The 17,298-nt window shown below is 43.1% G+C and overlaps 1 protein-coding gene across 8 annotated transcripts in view; it reads left to right on the plus strand.

Annotated features, from left to right (window-relative positions):
• The window catches only part of LOC138743660 (M-phase inducer phosphatase 1-B-like), a 103,289-nt gene extending 86,359 nt beyond the window's left edge, over positions 1-16,930 (plus strand). For all 8 annotated transcript variants that reach the window (XM_069899200.1, XM_069899205.1, XM_069899207.1 and 5 more), the window contains 7 exons: positions 2,296-2,484; positions 4,699-4,788; positions 7,249-7,311; positions 8,867-8,965; positions 10,671-10,804; positions 13,043-13,154; positions 14,650-16,930. In XM_069899200.1, the coding sequence (XP_069755301.1) occupies positions 2,296-2,484; positions 4,699-4,788; positions 7,249-7,311; positions 8,867-8,965; positions 10,671-10,804; positions 13,043-13,154; positions 14,650-14,790 (828 nt within the window). In that variant the 3' untranslated portion in view covers positions 14,791-16,930. The remainder of the gene's footprint in view (positions 1-2,295; positions 2,485-4,698; positions 4,789-7,248; positions 7,312-8,866; positions 8,966-10,670; positions 10,805-13,042; positions 13,155-14,649) is intronic.
• Positions 16,931-17,298: the final 368 nt, after the last annotated feature.

Genomic DNA, 17,298 nt, shown 5'->3' on the forward strand with positions numbered 1-17,298 from the left:
TGGAGGTCCGTACCACTTGGTCCAGTTACTATCTCCCTTTTGGGCACTGGGATGATGGTGGCCACCCTGAATCCTGCGTGTACAGTGGACTGCCTCAGTGAGATGTTGAAACTCTCTGTCAACTGGACTGCACAGTCCTTCAGCATTCAACCAGGTGTGTTGCAGGGGCGTAGCCAGGTTCTAACATTAGGGGTAGTGAGCACATAAAAAAAAGTGCCACGACACACGCCAGATTGGGGGGGGGGGGTGGGTGTCAACAGTTCAGTGGCGGGCTGCACTTATTTTTGGGCAGTGTCGGACCAGGAGGAGGGATGGCGGCGGCAGGTCCACGACGCATATCAAATCATTTTTAATACATGACAGCATAAATTTTTATTTTGTATTTAACATCAAAACACAAGGAACTTAAGTAAGATACAGTTTTAAAGGAAGTACATAACAAGGAGAAATAAATAACTTCGGAGCTATTCCTCCCGAGATGCCAGCAGCCAGACCGCATCCCCCCGCCCCCCGCCCTGAGCACGTTCTTCAAAAGTGACCCCTTTTGAACTGTGTGCTCGCTGCTCAGTCTCCTGTGATGTCACTCCCCCTTCCACTCCACCCCCTCCACCCTTAGCTACACCACTGCTATGTTGTCTGTCCAGCTGCTTTGCATGGATAGGATTCTAGCACAATGTTTTTTTGTTGTATATCTTAAGCCCCTTTTCCACTGGCACCCTGTCCCAGGAATTAACTGGGAATTTACTGGGACAGGGTCCAGTGGAAAAGGAACCTTGTCCAAATGCCAGTGTCAAATTACATCATTTCACGCTGGGGAATAACCACCTTTACCCCTACTCATAGCTGACGGATGTGCTAATAAAACCAATGGAAAAGCGACAGCAGAAAGTCACCCATTTCCAATTGAAAGTCAAACATTCCGATCCCAGGGGATGAGTTGTGTTCAGTGGAAAAGCAATTAGCGTTCCAGTTAATGCTGGCCCAGTGGAAATGGCACAAAGGGCTTCCTGTCCCAGTGCAAAAAGCTTTAGTTTCAACGTGCTTCTTTTAGAATATGATGATTCAAAAGTCATAATTATTGACATTCTGTCCTTGAACTGAAAGAGTAGCAATCTCCAGAGCTCTGAAGCACTTTACCAGCCCAATGATTTAAATTGCATTTACTACTTGTCCAGGCCACTTGCTGGTTTCCCAGGTTCTCCAAGGATTGTCAAGGGAAGGAAGCCTCTTCTCTATTTTTTTTTTTTAATTTTGAGATGGAGCACAGTAACAGGACCTTCTGGACCACGAGGCTGTGCTATCCAAATATATCCATGTGACCAATTCACCTACCAAGCCCGTACGCTTTGAGGAGGAAATCCATGAGGTCATGGGGAGTACATTCAAACTCCTTACAGACAGTGGCAGATTTGAACCAGAGTTGAATGTGCTGTAATAGTATTGCGCTAACTGTACTGCCCCGGTAAGGCTGATGTCGGAGATACTGAGAAGTGGCTGTGAGACTGTGGTTCAGTGTTGAGACCTTTTTAAAGCCATTGGTGGCCTTTGGACTTCTATGTGACTGGCCTTGTGACATGTGATAGGGACTACAGTGAGTTGAGTGGGCTTTTATCCGAGCCAAAAGGAACTCCTATTGAGATCAGAGCAAGGCTTACTTTTGAGCAAGTGCAGCGGCTTGGATTCTAGTTGTACTTTGGCTGCTATTTGCTGGTCCTCCTGCTAATGTTGTGCCGTGTTGATGCTTGAGGCAATAAGTAGGGCTTACGTTAGTATCAGAATATTCTGCAATTTGCAATGGCAGCAGCTGTTTATCTACATGTGAAGCTCTATATCAAAATGAACATTTATTCCTCAATGTGCCCGAGTAATTCCAAAGCAATTTGATGAGAAATCATTGAGAATTGCCAGGTTAAATCCAATAATGATTTAACCCTATCCTTAATGTTCAGAAATCTTGTGTTCCACATAAACTGGGCTGATTGATTGAAATCACTCTTGTTAGGCTTCTGCCACACTATAACACTATGACTCTGGTTCGAATCTGACGTTGTCTGTAAGGAGTGTGTACGTTCTCCCCACGTCTCCGTGTGTTTCCTCCTGGAGCTCGGTTTCCTCTCACCCTTCCTTCAAAAGTGTATGAGGATTGTATGTCACTAGGTTTATTTTAGGGCATCAGCTGGTGGGCCAGAAGGGCCTGTTACCGCACTCTCTAAATTTAATTTAAAAGGGGAAGGGTCATGTATAAATTAAAATCTAACCTCCTCCTAATTATTGGTTGTATATGTTGCCTCTTAGGTTTCAGTATGCAGGAGTAGACCAGGATTGTTTCGGTCACCTTCTATGCCAGAGAGACTACATAAGTCGTTCCTGAAAAGATCAGAGCGTTCTCAAGAGATGGACACTCCAGTAAAGACCAAGAGGCAGAAGAGTTTCGACTGCTCCTCTGAGCACCAGGATCTGAAGAGGCAGGAGAGCCAATTCATGGTACAGGTCCTTCTGAATGTGTGCTTGTTTAGAACCACGAAGCTTAAAGTTTAGAAGAGGCTCCATCACTGTGTCTATGTTAGAACCATAGAACATTAGAGCACAGAAACAGACATTTCGGCCCATGTAGTCCATGCCAAACTATTATTCTCCTTGTCCCAATGACTTGCACATAGCCCAGGACCAGGCTCCTCTCATCCATATAGTTATCTAAATTGTTCTTAAATGTCAAAATTGAGCCCACATTCATCACCTCAGCTGGCAGCTTGTTCCACACTCTCAACTTTCTGTGTGGAAAAAGTTCCCCTTCAAGGTTCCCCTAAACATTTAATCTTTCACCTTTAACCCATATCTTCTTGTCTCGTCACAGATCAGTGGAAAAAACCTACTTGTATTTACTCTATCCATATTGATACAAGATCAAGTCAGCTCCACAAATCCACCCTGAGCTAAACTGTTCTCACGGCTACTTCCAGGTTTCGGCCTTTTCTTCATATCCCTTGATACCCTGACTAATTAGATACCTATCAATCTTCCCCCTTAAACTTCCCAATGTGGCATGTGGCAGCAAATTCCACAAATTCTTGACCCTCTGGCTCTAGAAATTTCTCTTCATCTCTGTTTTAAATGGGCACCTTCTAATTCTAAGACTGTGCCCTCTTGCCCTGGATTTACCCACCAAGGGAAATCTCTTATTCACATCTACTATGAGATCCTTCTCAGTCTTCTTTAGTCCAATGAATACAGTCCAAGAGCGGCTGAGTGTTCCTTATATGTTAGCCCTTGCATTCCAGGAATCATCCTGGTAAATCTTCTCTGTTCTCTCTCCAGCATCCATGAGATCCCTTCTAAGATAAAGGGCCCAAAACTGCACACAGTTCTCCAAATGAGGTCTCGCCAGTGCCCCATAGAGCCTCATCAACACCTCTTTATTCTTATGTACTGTTCCTCTTGAAATGAAAGCCCATTCACTTCCTTTACTGCTGATCCAACTTGGTGGTTAACCTTTAGGTTATCCTGAACGAGGACCCTGGAGTTTCTTTGTAGTTCTGAGGTTTGAATTTTCTCCCCATCCAAAAATAATCTGCCTGTTTATTTCCTCTTCCAAAATGTACAACATTGTATCTCATCTGCCATTTCGTTGCCCAGTCTCCCTGGAACCTTTCAGTTTCTCCAACACTTCCTGCTCCACCACCTATCTTGATATCATCTGAAACCTCTGCCTCGAAACCGTTCAATCCATGATCTAAATCATCAAATATATATTATAAAAAGAAGCAGCCCCAACACCGACCCTTACGGAACTCCACTAGTAACCAGCAACCAACCAGAATGGGATCCCTTTATTCCCACCCTTTGCTTTCTGCTTATCAGCCAATGCTTGACACAATCTAATATCTTTCTGAAGTTCCATCATTATTATTAAGCAGCCCCTTAAGCAGCACCTTGTCGAAAGCCTTTTGAAAATCCAAATATAAAACATCCATAGCCTCTCCCTTGTCCCTCCTACTTGAGATTTCCTGTGCTTTGATTCTGAGGAAGATGGCCAGGGTAATTGTGACTATCATCAATTCTTTAGCTCATTTGTAATCACAATGAAATGAGATATCCAAAAACCATATTTGGTAGCCAGCTACTTCTGTCTTTAATGCAGTGGTTCGCAACCTTTTTCTTTCCATTCGCACACCACTTTGAGTAATCCCTATGCCATCTGTGCTCAGTGATTAGTAAGGGATTGCTTAAGGTGGGATGTGAGTGGGAAGGGAAGGTTAAGAATCACTGCTCTTGATCCAATTGTTACTGATATATTTTGCTTGAGAAAAATTGTCATTGGCCCATTTCCTTTGGCGTTCTGAAACTCTGCACACAACTAGACAATTAGGAATGATTAAAACAGTGGTTTTCAAGCTTATTCTTTCTGCCCACATACCACCTTAAGCAATTCCTTACTAATCACAGAGTACCTATGACAGGGATTACTTAAAGTGATATGTGAGTGGAAAGGAAAAGGTTGAGAACCACTGCTTTAATGGAAAAGCCTTCTTTGTTGCCCTGTGAGATAGGGCATGAGTTGCTGGGGCAGAGAAACTGAACATCTCTTAGTAGTTGATTTGCCAACTTCACTGGTGACTTGTATTATTTTTGATGCAGGTGGGAGTAAAAAGGCCATGATAATCTCACCCAACTGTTAACTGTTTGTTCTGCTCTCCATAGAGACCAGTCGTGGCAGGCTGCAAAGTGAATGTGACCAGTGCTTTGGATGATGAGAGGGACCCCATGGAGCTGATAGGGAACTTTTCCAAAGTGAGGGTTTCAACTGTTTTGCATTGTTTACAATTGGTCTCTTTTTATAGTTCAATGATTGCCAGATGGCTCTCTGTAACAAATGGGGAAAAAAATGCAACCATTGTGAGTTTCATCAATCTACTGATCTATGGAGTCATGCAATACAACAGGGTGCACGTGTCAACCAACAATCTTAACACATCCTGCCCTCCCACCTTTCTTCGGCAGAAACAAAAGGAAATTTAATTCAGCCATTCAAAGTTCAGCGCAATTGCCCAGCTCCCAGAGCTGCCTGCTGATCTGTCTGAGTTTGCTTGTTTTCCCTTTGATCTGCTTGTTTTTTTTTTAATTTTAAATTTAGACTTGCAGCATGGTAACAGGCCATTTTGGCCTACAACCCTGTACGTTTTGAATAGTGAGAGGAAACTGACCTCCCACCCCGAGGAAAATCCATGCAGACGGAGAAATGTACAAACTCTTTATGGACAATGCGGGATTCAAAGCCCACAGTCCCGATCACTGGCGCTGTAAAAGCGTTGTACTAACCGCGATACCAACTGTGCCTCCTTCCTCCCACGCCCCAAAGATGTGCCCATTGTTAGGTTTACTGGCCACTGTAAGTTGTCCCCAGTGTGTAGATGAGTGGTGGAATCGCAGGGGAGTTGATGAAAAAGAGATAGAGAGCACAGCTTAAGTCATCGGGCAAACCAGCCTCCCCTCCATCGACTCCTTCTGCACTTCCTGTCAATGCATTAAAGGACCCACCCCACTGCTCATACTCTTTATTTCCCCTTTATTCTCCAGGTGCATGTTTGAGAGGATGCTATTTCTCCCCATCCCTGACTATCAAATGCACCTTCATCTGTAAAATAGGATGCTTTTGATTCCTCATTGGAAGACCTCTTTTCCCTGTAACACAGTGCTCTGCAGTTTTGTTTTGCACATGCAGGTTGAATTGCCCCCTTCTCCACCCCCCCCCCCCAATACCCTCCAACTGTATCATGGTGCATGTGAAAATAAACCATTAAATTCAGAGTAAAATGGGATTGGTGTACATGGGCTCTTGATTGGCGTGATCTCAGTAGACCTGTTTCCATGCTCTTTGCTTTGGACCCTGAATAAGCAAATGGATTGTGATTGATCATAACCTCAACTCTTTGCTCCCTTTGATCAGTGGTGGCTGACCCTCCAGAATTAACTCATCCATTTTTTTTTGGAAGTCTCAGTTTGCCTGGCATCCTGATTTCTGTAATGTATGGGATAGATCAATCTTGATTAGCCCAACCAATTATAAAATGTTATATTTGAACAAATGCTGTTGTTCCTGTTTTATTCTGGATTCCCTGACCACACAAAATCCTTGCTTGTCATCTGTTTGCTCCTTTGTTAATTTGTCAGGATCAAGGCCAGCACTTTCCGCCCAAATATAATTGCTACTGAGTAGATGGTGGTGAATCCTTTTATCACCGTAAACACCTATTAGATTGCCTCTGAACCTCCTTAACTCTGGGAATTCTGCAGCCTCTCCTCACAATTGACCTGCAGGAGAAAATAGTGGAACAGATTACTTTTTTTTTGCCTTACAGAACCAGTAGCCCACAAGCCCTGATGATTTGTAAAATAACATTGTCTTCACTCTGAAGCAGCTGATCGCTCTCTGTAACAAGGTGAATTGAGCGAGGTTGTTTTGAGAGCAGGCCAGTAGGTTTCTCATACATGATTCAATGTGTAAGACGTGGTATAAATTTGCAGTTACCAAAATAAATTGGTTGCTCTGGGGCAGAAAGCTTGAACAATTTGAAACCAGGTGTAGAATTGATCCTGAAAGCTCCCAAATTACTTCAGACATTATTTTTGTTTACTCAGCTGGAAGATGTCCACTTTTTTTAATTGGGGATTTGTAAGGTCAATGGATTGTTTCTGACTTAAATCCACCGAGATTAGTCAGAATAGAGAGAAAGCATTTATAAAATAATTCCAAACAGTGGATTCTTGGGACCACTCAACTTTCTCCATGGCACTGTTGAGATCCGGAATTCTACCTCCCTTTCCAACGTCTTCTCTGGTGAACTTTGAAATGTGGCAAGTCCTTGCTCTCCACGGTGCTGCCATGTGAGTATGGATTCAGCATTTGCGCACCATTCATGGCAAGGGGGGGAAAGGAGAGTATTGCTCATGGAATGCAATTGACCATTCCTTGGATCACCTCTGCCAGTTTTCCCCTGTTTTTTTGTCATTCCTTGAGGGTCATCACTGTTTTACAAATGGCATTGTACTAAGTCGCAGAGAGGACAACACCATTACAGTACCAGCCACCCAGGTTCAAATTTACTGCTGTTTGTACAGCCTTTCCGTGTCCACGTGGGTTTCCTCTGAGTGCTCCAAATGTGTACGGGTTAGAAGGTTAATTGGGTGGTGCAGGCTCATTAGTTTCTCTGTGGTGCCAGCAATGATGCTAATAACTTGTTTTCTTGGCAGGTCTATGCACTGCCAACTGTGACAGGCAAGCATGAAGATCTGAAGTATATCACCCCAGAAACTGTGAGTTCCACTGTTCACCTGCTGTCTTATTTGTGAAGAAACGGAGTTGGTGCCTGCAAGGAAAATGCTTTGGCAGCATATAGTCATGTACAAACATTTCTCGCAACATCAAGGTGTTTGGTTGGGATTAGGCATTCTCTTCTGGAAGCCCCAAGGTGAAAGTCTACCATGGTACTGAACAATGATAATTGGACTCCAAACCAATTCCTTAAAGGAGAGAAGGTCACGGAGTAGGCTCAAGCAGTCCCAGATGTTTCACGATTCAGCCATTTTTATTTGAATAAAGTGAGGGTTTTACTGAGGCCAGCTCGTGCTATTAGGAGCATACGTGAAAAACTGCTAATGCTGGAATCTGAGTTTTATATTCCTCTCATCTGCTGAAGGGATTCAGTGGGTTGAGCAGAATCTGGGAATGGCTGAAGCAGTGGTTCTCAACCTTTTTCTTTCCACTCACATCCCACTTTAATTATTCCCTTGGCCATCAGTGCTCTGTGATTAGTAAGGGATTGCTTAAGGAGGAATGTGGTTGGGAAGAAGTTTGGAAACCACTGTTTTAATTGTCCCTAATTGACTCATTATGTGCACAGTTTCACAACTCCAAAGGAAATGGGCCAAGGACCATTTTTCTCAAGCCAAATATTTCAGGAACAATTGGGTCCAGAGCAGTGATTCTCAATCTTCCCTTCCCACTCACATCCCACTTTACTAATCACAGATCAATGATGGCATAGGGATTACTTAGTGGAAAGAAAAAGGTTGACGACCACTGGTCTAACCAACACTAACCCTCAAAAGGCTTGCTGCATAGAGTTGCAAGAAGTCTGAGAGTGAGCTGCTCTGTTACAAGGTATTGGTTTGGAATCCAAATACCATTGTTCCAGTACCATGAGGAACTTTGCCATGGGGCTTCCAGAAATGAATGCCTAATACCAGCCAAACACCTTGACATTGGGAGAAATGATTATGCATTACTCTATGCTGCCAAAACCTTTTCTTTGCATTGTTAGCCATCAATACAATTCACTGTCAAAGCAGCTAGCTCAACTTCTTGGTGTGCGGCCCTGAATTGATTTACTTTTCAGTCATAGTGATAAGGGGTCTTTGACCTGAAGGATTAACATTGCTTCTCTTTTCACAGAAGCTGGCAGATTTGCTCATTCTTTCCAGCATTTTCTGTTTTGATTTCAGATTACCAGCATTTGTGATGTTTTGACATTTTTTTTTTTTGAAGCACCAATTTGTTACAGTCTCTGATTCCAGTGTGCTGTTACCTTTTTAAAAAGGTGCTTTTTTTTTGTATTTTAAAGAGTGATTCAACAGCAGACAGGATGTTAACTTTTCGCACTTCATCAAAGGGTGTCCTTCCTTCAATAGAAAAGTTCTCTGGCCAAAACCAAAATACTCTCGAGTTCGAAGTAAAGCTGAGCTTGCCATTGCTGTAAGCTACACTCTTGACCTGATACTCCATACCAGAATATGTGGGTTTTCATTCTGTCGTAAAACTTGATGATGACGGTCTGGGTGCACCTTTTTAAACCTATTGACTTTTGCACAGATGGCCAAGGTCTTGCATGGAGAATATGACCACCTTTTAGGGGGAATCTACATCGTTGACTGTCGCTACCCGTATGAATTTGAAGGGGGACACATCAAGGTAAATGCATTGAACGCTGTAAACTAATATTTTCTTTAATTCCACCGAAGCATCTAATTTTCCTTCAAGGTGGAAAGGATATTTTTGAGTAATTTCCCCACAACGAATTGTGACTAAATTTGCTGCATGTTTTGGCCTAATGCTTACCCACCCAATCTCTGTCACATGCTTTCGCTGCTCAAGAAGGAGTAGAGATACCCCAGAAATTATAGACCAATGAGTGGAGGGCAAGCTGTTGGAGAAGATCCTGAGAGACAGGATTCATGAGCATTTGGAGAGGCCTAATTTGATTAGAGATAGTGTGGCTTCATCGAGGGAAACATCATGTCTCATGAGCCCGACTGAATTCTTTGAGGATGTAACTAAGCACATTAAAGGTAGACTGGCAGATGTAGTGTACATGGATTTCAGTAAGGCATCTGATAGGTTCCCTATGCAAAGCTTATTGGGAAAGTAAGGAGGCAGGGAATCTTTGAGTAGGGGATCCTTGCTTTGCCTACAGAAGGCAGAGGGTGGTTGTGGATGGTTCATATTCTGTATGGATGTCTGTGACCAGGGATGTTCCATGGAGATCTGGGAACCACCCCCCCAGCTTTGTCATTTTTAAAAATATATAAATAACCTGGTGAGGAAGTGGAAGGGTAGAAGTGAAAGTATGTAAATAACACAGGTTGGTAGTTTTGTGAATAGTGTGAAGGGTTGCCAGAGATTGCAGAAGGACACTGGTGGGAGGCAGAGCTGGGCTAAGAAGTGGCAGATGAAATTTAACCCAGAAAAGCGTGAACTGGTTCATTTTAGTTGGTCAAATTTGAATGTAGAATACAATGTTAACAGGTGGACTCTGAGCAGTGTGGAAGAACTGAGAGATCTTGGGGTCCATGTCCACAGGACACACAAACCTGCTGCTATACCAGTTGATAGTGTGGTTAAGAAGACAAATGGTGTATTGGCCTTCATTAACTGTAGGATCGAGAGATGTTCAACCTCACTTGGAATATTGTGTTCAGTTCTGGTCAACTCACTACAGGAAGGATGTGGCTAATAAGGTGTAGAGGAGTTTTACAAGGATGCTGCCTGGAGAATAGGTAAGTCAACTTGGTCTTTTCTCCTTGGAGCAACAGAGAATGAGGTGGACAAGATGATGAGAGGCATTGATCGTGTGGACGGCCACGAGCTTTTTCACAGGGCTGAAATGGCTAGCACCAGGAGGCATATTTTTACAGTGCTTGGGAGTAAGTACGGGGTGGAATGGAAGTTTTTCCAGAGTGGTGGGTGCATGGGGCAATGGTGGTGGAGGCAGGTATGATAGGATCTTTGAAGAGACCATTAGAGAAAAATGGAGGGTTATTCAATAGGAAAATTCTAGGCAGGTTTTTAGAGTAGATGATTAGGTCTGCACAACACTGGCTGAAGGGCCTGTACTGTGGATTTCTATATGTATGAAGTGAATGGTGTTAACTGTGAAGTTGTTCCTGCTCCCGAGTTGTGTCCATGTGCTCAAACATGAACAGGGCTTTGATTGTGTGAGGATCTGACTTTGATGTAGAAAGTGCAGTTATTAAGATGGGTGTGTTTCGGAAATTATTTTTATATCATGTGTTTGAACTCTGCAAAATGTAAGGTTCCAGTCTGGGATTAATGTTTCTATTAAACAGTACATCTCGTTCTCTCTGAGCTGAGACTCTTGCTGCTCTCTCCCTTCTAGGGTGCCTTGAACCTTCACACGGCAGATGACGCTGTCGAGTATTTTCTGAAGGAACCCATAATTTCTCAATCCAAGGACAAGAGATTGATTATAATCTTCCACTGTGAATTTTCATCAGAGCGTGGCCCAAAGATGTAAGTTGCACTAATTGTTTTCTTGATCACCACTGAGCAACAAATGAAAGGAGGCTGAAGGGGTTGGGAAGGGAAAGGTCTCCTCATTTCCGGAACCAAGGAATGAAGTGAAACTGTCACTGGTAACATCACTTGGTGTTGGGAGGTTAAATGCAAGTGAGTCCTCCTTGTTGAGCATGGCTGACTGGAACCTTACTATTCATGCATTTGTTGGCACAGCTCTTGGGAAATGGTGATTTAATGGAGTTGGAGCCAGCTCTTTGGCAGAGAGAAGTTGCAGTAAAATGAGTTTCAGCTTTTCAAACCCTGTCCAATTAGTCGCAGCCCAAAGATGGACTTCTCTGGCTTTTGGCCGTGATGGTACCACACGACAGATGTGAGGAGGATTTGCACAATGATATCCGAGGCAAAATCCTGCATTGGATGGATGTTAAAATACAAAGACATTTTAATGTGTTTAAGATGACCTGCTTCAGAGCCATGGTGGCATAGCAGTTAGAGTTAGTTCTGCCCACTGGTGTTATGTGCACAATCTTCCAAGGATGGTGTCTTGTCCCCTGCCCCAAGTGCACCTGTTCCTTCCATAGCCCAAAGACTTGCTGTAGGTTGATAGCTACTGTAAAAAGAATTACTGCTGGCGATGATGGGTGACAATAGGATTTGGGAGAAGCAGAGCCACAGTGGAATGAGGTGACTGGAATGAGACTGATGGGATTTGCTCTAATGGGGGCTGACATTGACTCATTGACTGAATGGCATCCTTGTGTATTCAATATGTGAAAGGAAGGAATCAGAAGAATTTCCATGATCGCTCATGGTCAAGTGAAAATGCTTCATGTGAAACATTGTGTCTCCGAGCAGTAATATCAGGGTTCAGACTCTTTTTGTATTTCTGTTTAAGGATGGCTTGATTCTTGTAGTGGTTAGCACAATGCCATTACAGCACGAGTGAATCTGGTGGCATCTGTACGAAGTTTCATTGTTCTTCCCAAGTTCTACGATTTCCTCTTGTGTTCCATGGGAGTTGACAGTCATTAGTCACGTGGGTATATTTGGGCAGTGTGGGTTCATGGGCGGAAGGGCCAATTACTGACCTATATCTCTAAATTAAAAAAAAAAACGGGGAAGATCAGCCAACATATTTCTTTTGACTAGTGTTTGGCAGCATTCTCAAGAATTTAGTGTAGAAGTTAGCGCAACACTTTTACAGCATCAGCGAGTGGCACTACGATTTGAATCCCACTCTGTAAGGAGTTTGTACATTCTCATGGGTTTTCAACAGGGGCTCTGGTTACTTCCCACCATTCAGCACAGACTCGTGGGCTGAAGTGGCCTGTTACCGTGCTGTATGTCAAAATTTAGAGTTGGGTGCATGTGCTGGGGTTGAACCAGGCTTGGTTTTGTTACCCCTGTCAATAATCTGAAATTTGGGATGTTCTTTTTAAGAATGTGAGGAGTCGAAGAGGGAGGCTGCTCACTCAGCACACTTGCTCCACTCTTCAGTCAGATCACTCTTGATCTTTTTACCACTTCCTTCCTTCCTTCCTTCCAATGTCAGACCCTTGCTAAGCTTGGATTAGGCCAATGCAGGTGCTGAATTTCCACAAGCCTCCTTGGGAAGAGAATTCCAAAATGCCTTCAGATGTTCTCTCCTGAAGAGCTGGAATCTTATTTTGAGACTGTGTCCCACTCCAGCCTCTGGAACTGTCTGCCCCATCATTCCCAAACATAATGTCTGAGCCCACCTCTCATTTTACTAAATTTGAGAATTGGGCCAACCTGCTTAGCGTGTCCCTATTTAGACATCCAGCACGGTAACAGGCACGAGCCTGTGTTGCCCAATTTACATCCAACTAACCTACAACCCCCACCGGTACGTTTCGAATGGTGGGAGGAAACTGGAGCCCCAGGGGAAAAAACGTGGGGTGAACATACAAACTCCTTGCCAAGAACATGGGATTTGATCCCGGTCCCAATCACTGGCGCTTTGACAGCGTTGTGCTCACCACTGTTAACTGTGCCACCCTTGGATGACAGTGTCTGGTGAAACTCTGTTGGGTTCAGACAATGTCATATGACAGGTCCTCTTTGCTAGTGCCTTGTGTAAATTGCCAGTCCACGGAGAGGTGGAGACGGTGATATCACAGCAGCGAATTAAAACCACTTAATTGGCAGTTGTGAGAGGCTCCCCATGTATGTACAACCTACAGACTCGTCAGGTCTGCTTCCTCCTTGAAGGTGTCGATCAGTGCGTGAAGAGGATCGCAGTATGAATGATTATCCAAATCTCTACTACCCAGAACTCTACATCCTGAAAGGGGGATACAAAGCTTTCTTTCCCATGTTTACGGTAAGTTGCAGCTTGTCATTTCTTTGGGGAAATGGAGGGAGTGGTTCTCAGATCGACTGGTTGATCATTTTCATCAGGCATTCAGTTCTGCAATCAACCACCCCTAGAAGTAAAATATTGTAGCCTTGACTGTCTCTGCCCATTCCAAACTTACACGTCCTACAGTAGTTCATACTTGCTGTCCTTTGGATACGATTCAAATATCTTTGCTGGTTCACATTCAAGATCTTGAGGGCAGTTTCAAATAGTTGTTTTTATCAATCAGCATTTGATGTGAAGTAAATTCTGATTTTTAAACCCCTTTCACAGCCTATCATTCTATCAGCCTATTGATTCCCATTATGCTACATTTGGAATGTAATATACATGAAATTCTTTAACTCTTGTCTATGTAAGGCAGACAGAGAGTCACCACTTTGTCCAGCGCCCCTCACAGAAACCTACAGCACCTGGTCTCCCATCCAGGTACTGAGCCTGCTTAGCTTCCCGGATCAGATAATCTCAGGCATATTCAGGCCATTAGGTGTTATGGTAAATGAAAGGAATGATTTTTAAACCTGGAAACTTGCCCAGTGGCTTTGGGATTAGGATCGAGTGTAATAGTGTGATTACATGCGGCAAACCAGAATTTTCTTGCCTTTGCGTTCCAAGACACAGGCTATGAGGAAAGCATTCCTAATGTTCCACTCTTGCCCTCCTGGCCAGCAGTGATTTCAAGGAAACTTGGTATATTGCAGAGATGTAAAGCATTTATGAGGCATCCCTTTCACCTGAGTTAATTTGATGCAAGTGTTTTTTTTTTAATCAAAGTTTTGTGGATGATTGGTGTGGATTAAATGGGGCAGAACGGCTTGTCTCCTTGCAGTACAACTCAAAAGATTAGAAAAGGATGTATGGGCAACACAGCTGGCGTAAATGCCTTACAACTCTAGCGATTGGGACTGGGGTTCGAATCCCTCACTGTAAAGGGTTTCTACATTCTCCCAGTGTCTGCGTGGTTTTTCCCCGGGGGCTCCAGTTTCCTCCCACCGTTCGAAGGTTAATTGGGTATAAATTGGGCGGCACGGACTCATGGGATGAAATGGCCTGTAACCATGCTGTATGTCTAAATTTAATGTATCTATTGATATCTAAATACTTCAGTCCAGTTTCTAAATGTAAGAAACAATGACATTTAAGACTGGAATGCTACCTTTGTGAATTTGTAAATGTGTTTGCCAGGGCAGAGTATTGGAAATTGAAGTGTTTTGCTACATGATCATGAGTTTTTCCATTGGAACTAGTATGCATTTTAATAATGCTCATCTAGAGAATTCTGTCAGTGATGGAACAATGTTTATCATCAGATTAGGGTGTTCCCCAGGTAACAGGCCAGGGATTAGTTCAGAAATCTGCGTGATCTGCCTCGCCATAAACTGAAACCATGATGGCGGCCCCCAGAGTCAGAAATCCATTGCCTGCTTAATTGATTTTTTTTTTTCCCCGTGTGCTGCAGAATTACTGTGACCCACCCAAGTATTGTCCCATGGATCATGTGGACTTCCAAGAAGAGATGCTGAAACTGCGGAAAAAGAGCAAATCCTGGGCAGGCGAACGTCGCAGGCGGGACTTGATCTCAAGACTGTGGAAGATGTGAGAAGTCGGTGGAACTCTCATTCCATCAGTAGCCCTTCTCTGTGGCCTGCTGTGAGGCAGCGATCCAATTCAAAGGGGTTCCAACTGCAGCACTGCCCATGATGTAGCAGAGTTTCTTCCAACCATTCTGTTCCTGATGCCACATCAAAGTACAAAGACTGACTGCAGTTTGATGCAAACAAAAAAGTCTTGGATGGATTTAAAGAAAACATTTGTTGCAAGAATCATGGGATTAATTTAATAGAATACCGCAATTTTTTTTAGTTTGGAAGTTTTGTAAATTTTAAAAACCACCTTGTTCTCCCTGCCCATTTATTATTATCCTGTCAAAACTGTGTTTTACTTCCAAATGCTGCACATTTCCCATGATAGGCCTTTGCTGGAAACTTGGCCGCCACTTTCTGGTGCCTCAGGCAGGAGAAGAGAGTGTGATGAGAATAATGACAGTATAAAAACTAAAACAAAAGCTTTTTTTAAGATGATAAGAAGATGCTATGTTTTAATCTGTTTTCTGTTGCCCCATTGTATGGAAGCTACAAGATTTCTGATGGGTCTTTCATCACTTTTAAAGAATAGTGTCTTGCAGTTCCCTCCCTCCCTTCAAGTCATTGAGATATTCAGAAATGTTGATGTAGACCAGAGGCTTTCAACCTTTTCCTTTCCACTCACATCCCACTTTAAGTAATCCCTATGTCATCGGTGCGCTATGATTTGTAAGGGATTGCTTAAGGTGGGATGTGAGTGGGAAGGGAAAGGTTGAGAATCACTGCTCTAGACCCAATTGTTACTGAAATATTTTGCTTGAGAAAAATTCTCATTGAACCCATTTCATTTGGAACTATGAAACTGTGCACATAACGAGTAAATTAGGCACGATTAAAATGGTGGTTTTCAAACTTTTTCTTCCCACCCACATAACATCTTAAGCAATCCCTTACAAATCACAGAGCACCGATGGCTAGGGGATACTTAAGGTGGTGAGTGAGTGGAAAGAGAAAGGTTGAGATCCACTGATGTAGACTGTTGTGAATTATTATTTGCTTACTGTTCAGAGGCACAAGAACTCATTGTTTAGACCATAAAGCTTCTTGGCTATTTGTCACAGCTGGTGCAGGTCAGTATGTAACGAGTGGCTATCAGGCAATTACCTGAGCAGCTGGCAAATGTAATAAAGTCTTCCTTCTCAGGTTTACAGCTCAATGGATGACATGTTTTTAAACTGTGTGGATGGTAGGGGCAAGTGTGAGTGTCCAAAGCCATTCTCTCCACAACTGACCAGCAGATGAATGGCTTCATCAACACCCTGGCCAGGCAGCTGTGCTCCCCACCAATCTCAACCAGCTTGATGTGGGTGTTGACATCCTGGCAATGCAGCTAGTAATTCTGACAAAGATGGATGGAGATTTTTCTTGGGCTCTAATGTGGGTGTGAAGCAAGAAGAGAAGGCGGCCAGGTTGCTAGAGGTCAAACGTTATGTTGGTGTCTTGCTTGTCATGGTGTCTGGCTTGGTCAAACACACCCTGACATGAAATCTCGGGTTGTCTTGGTCTAAAGGATGTCTTTAGCTATTTATGTACCCACAGGGTGAGGAAAAGTGAACTCTGTGATTTTTAAATTCGTTCACTCCTTCCATCCAATCTCACTTTGATGTCAGTTGATGAAATGCGGTCCAGAAATGGCCCTTCTTGTGACACGATGATGCATTTTTATTCCCAGGATCTTCAAGAAATGTCATTGAGTATTCAGTTTCTGTAAATCCTTTTGCATTGAAGTGTTTGGCTGAGGAGTGAACAGACTGTCTGGTGGTTGAAGCATCTCACTGGTTTTAAATTATTTTAAAATTTGTGAAATTGTAAAAATTCTGGTTGCAAGGCATCGCAAAGAAGAATTGCTTTCAGATCCAGGACAATAACCAGCCCCACCTTTCAGGGTATTAATGAAAGTAAAAATTCATCCTCAAAATATATTCTTTAAGACTAATTTCATTTTCTTTACTCCCTTCCCAATGTCAGATCTGTTTGGAAAAGGTTCTGAGGTATGATTACAGCACTCCATAATGTTTGGGGCCAAGACGCTCTTCCTTATTTGGCCTTGTGCCCCACACTTTTAAATTCACATGTAATTAAAGTGTACATTCCAGATTTTGTTCAAAGTTATTTGTGTACATTTTGGTTTTCATCATGTAGAAATGATAGCACCTTTTGTACATCGTTCCCCCATTTCAGGGCTCCATAGTGTTTGAGACATTTGGCTTCACACATGTTTGAGTACTCGGGTATGTCTAATTGCTTCATTGGTGCAGATATAAGAGAGCCAGGCTTGCTTCTAAGCTTTTGATCACCTTTGGAGTCTGTAGTTGCCATTTTTCTACATGAGGACCAGAGTTGTGCCAATGAAAGTCAAAGAAGCCATATGAGACTGAAAGATGAGAATAAAACAGTAAGAGATATCGCCCAAACATTAAGATAATCAAAATCACCAATTTGGAACGTCATGAAGAAGAGAGAGT

This window comes from Narcine bancroftii, chromosome 9 (genome assembly GCF_036971445.1).
Source record: "Narcine bancroftii isolate sNarBan1 chromosome 9, sNarBan1.hap1, whole genome shotgun sequence".
Taxonomy (NCBI): domain Eukaryota; kingdom Metazoa; phylum Chordata; class Chondrichthyes; order Torpediniformes; family Narcinidae; genus Narcine; species Narcine bancroftii.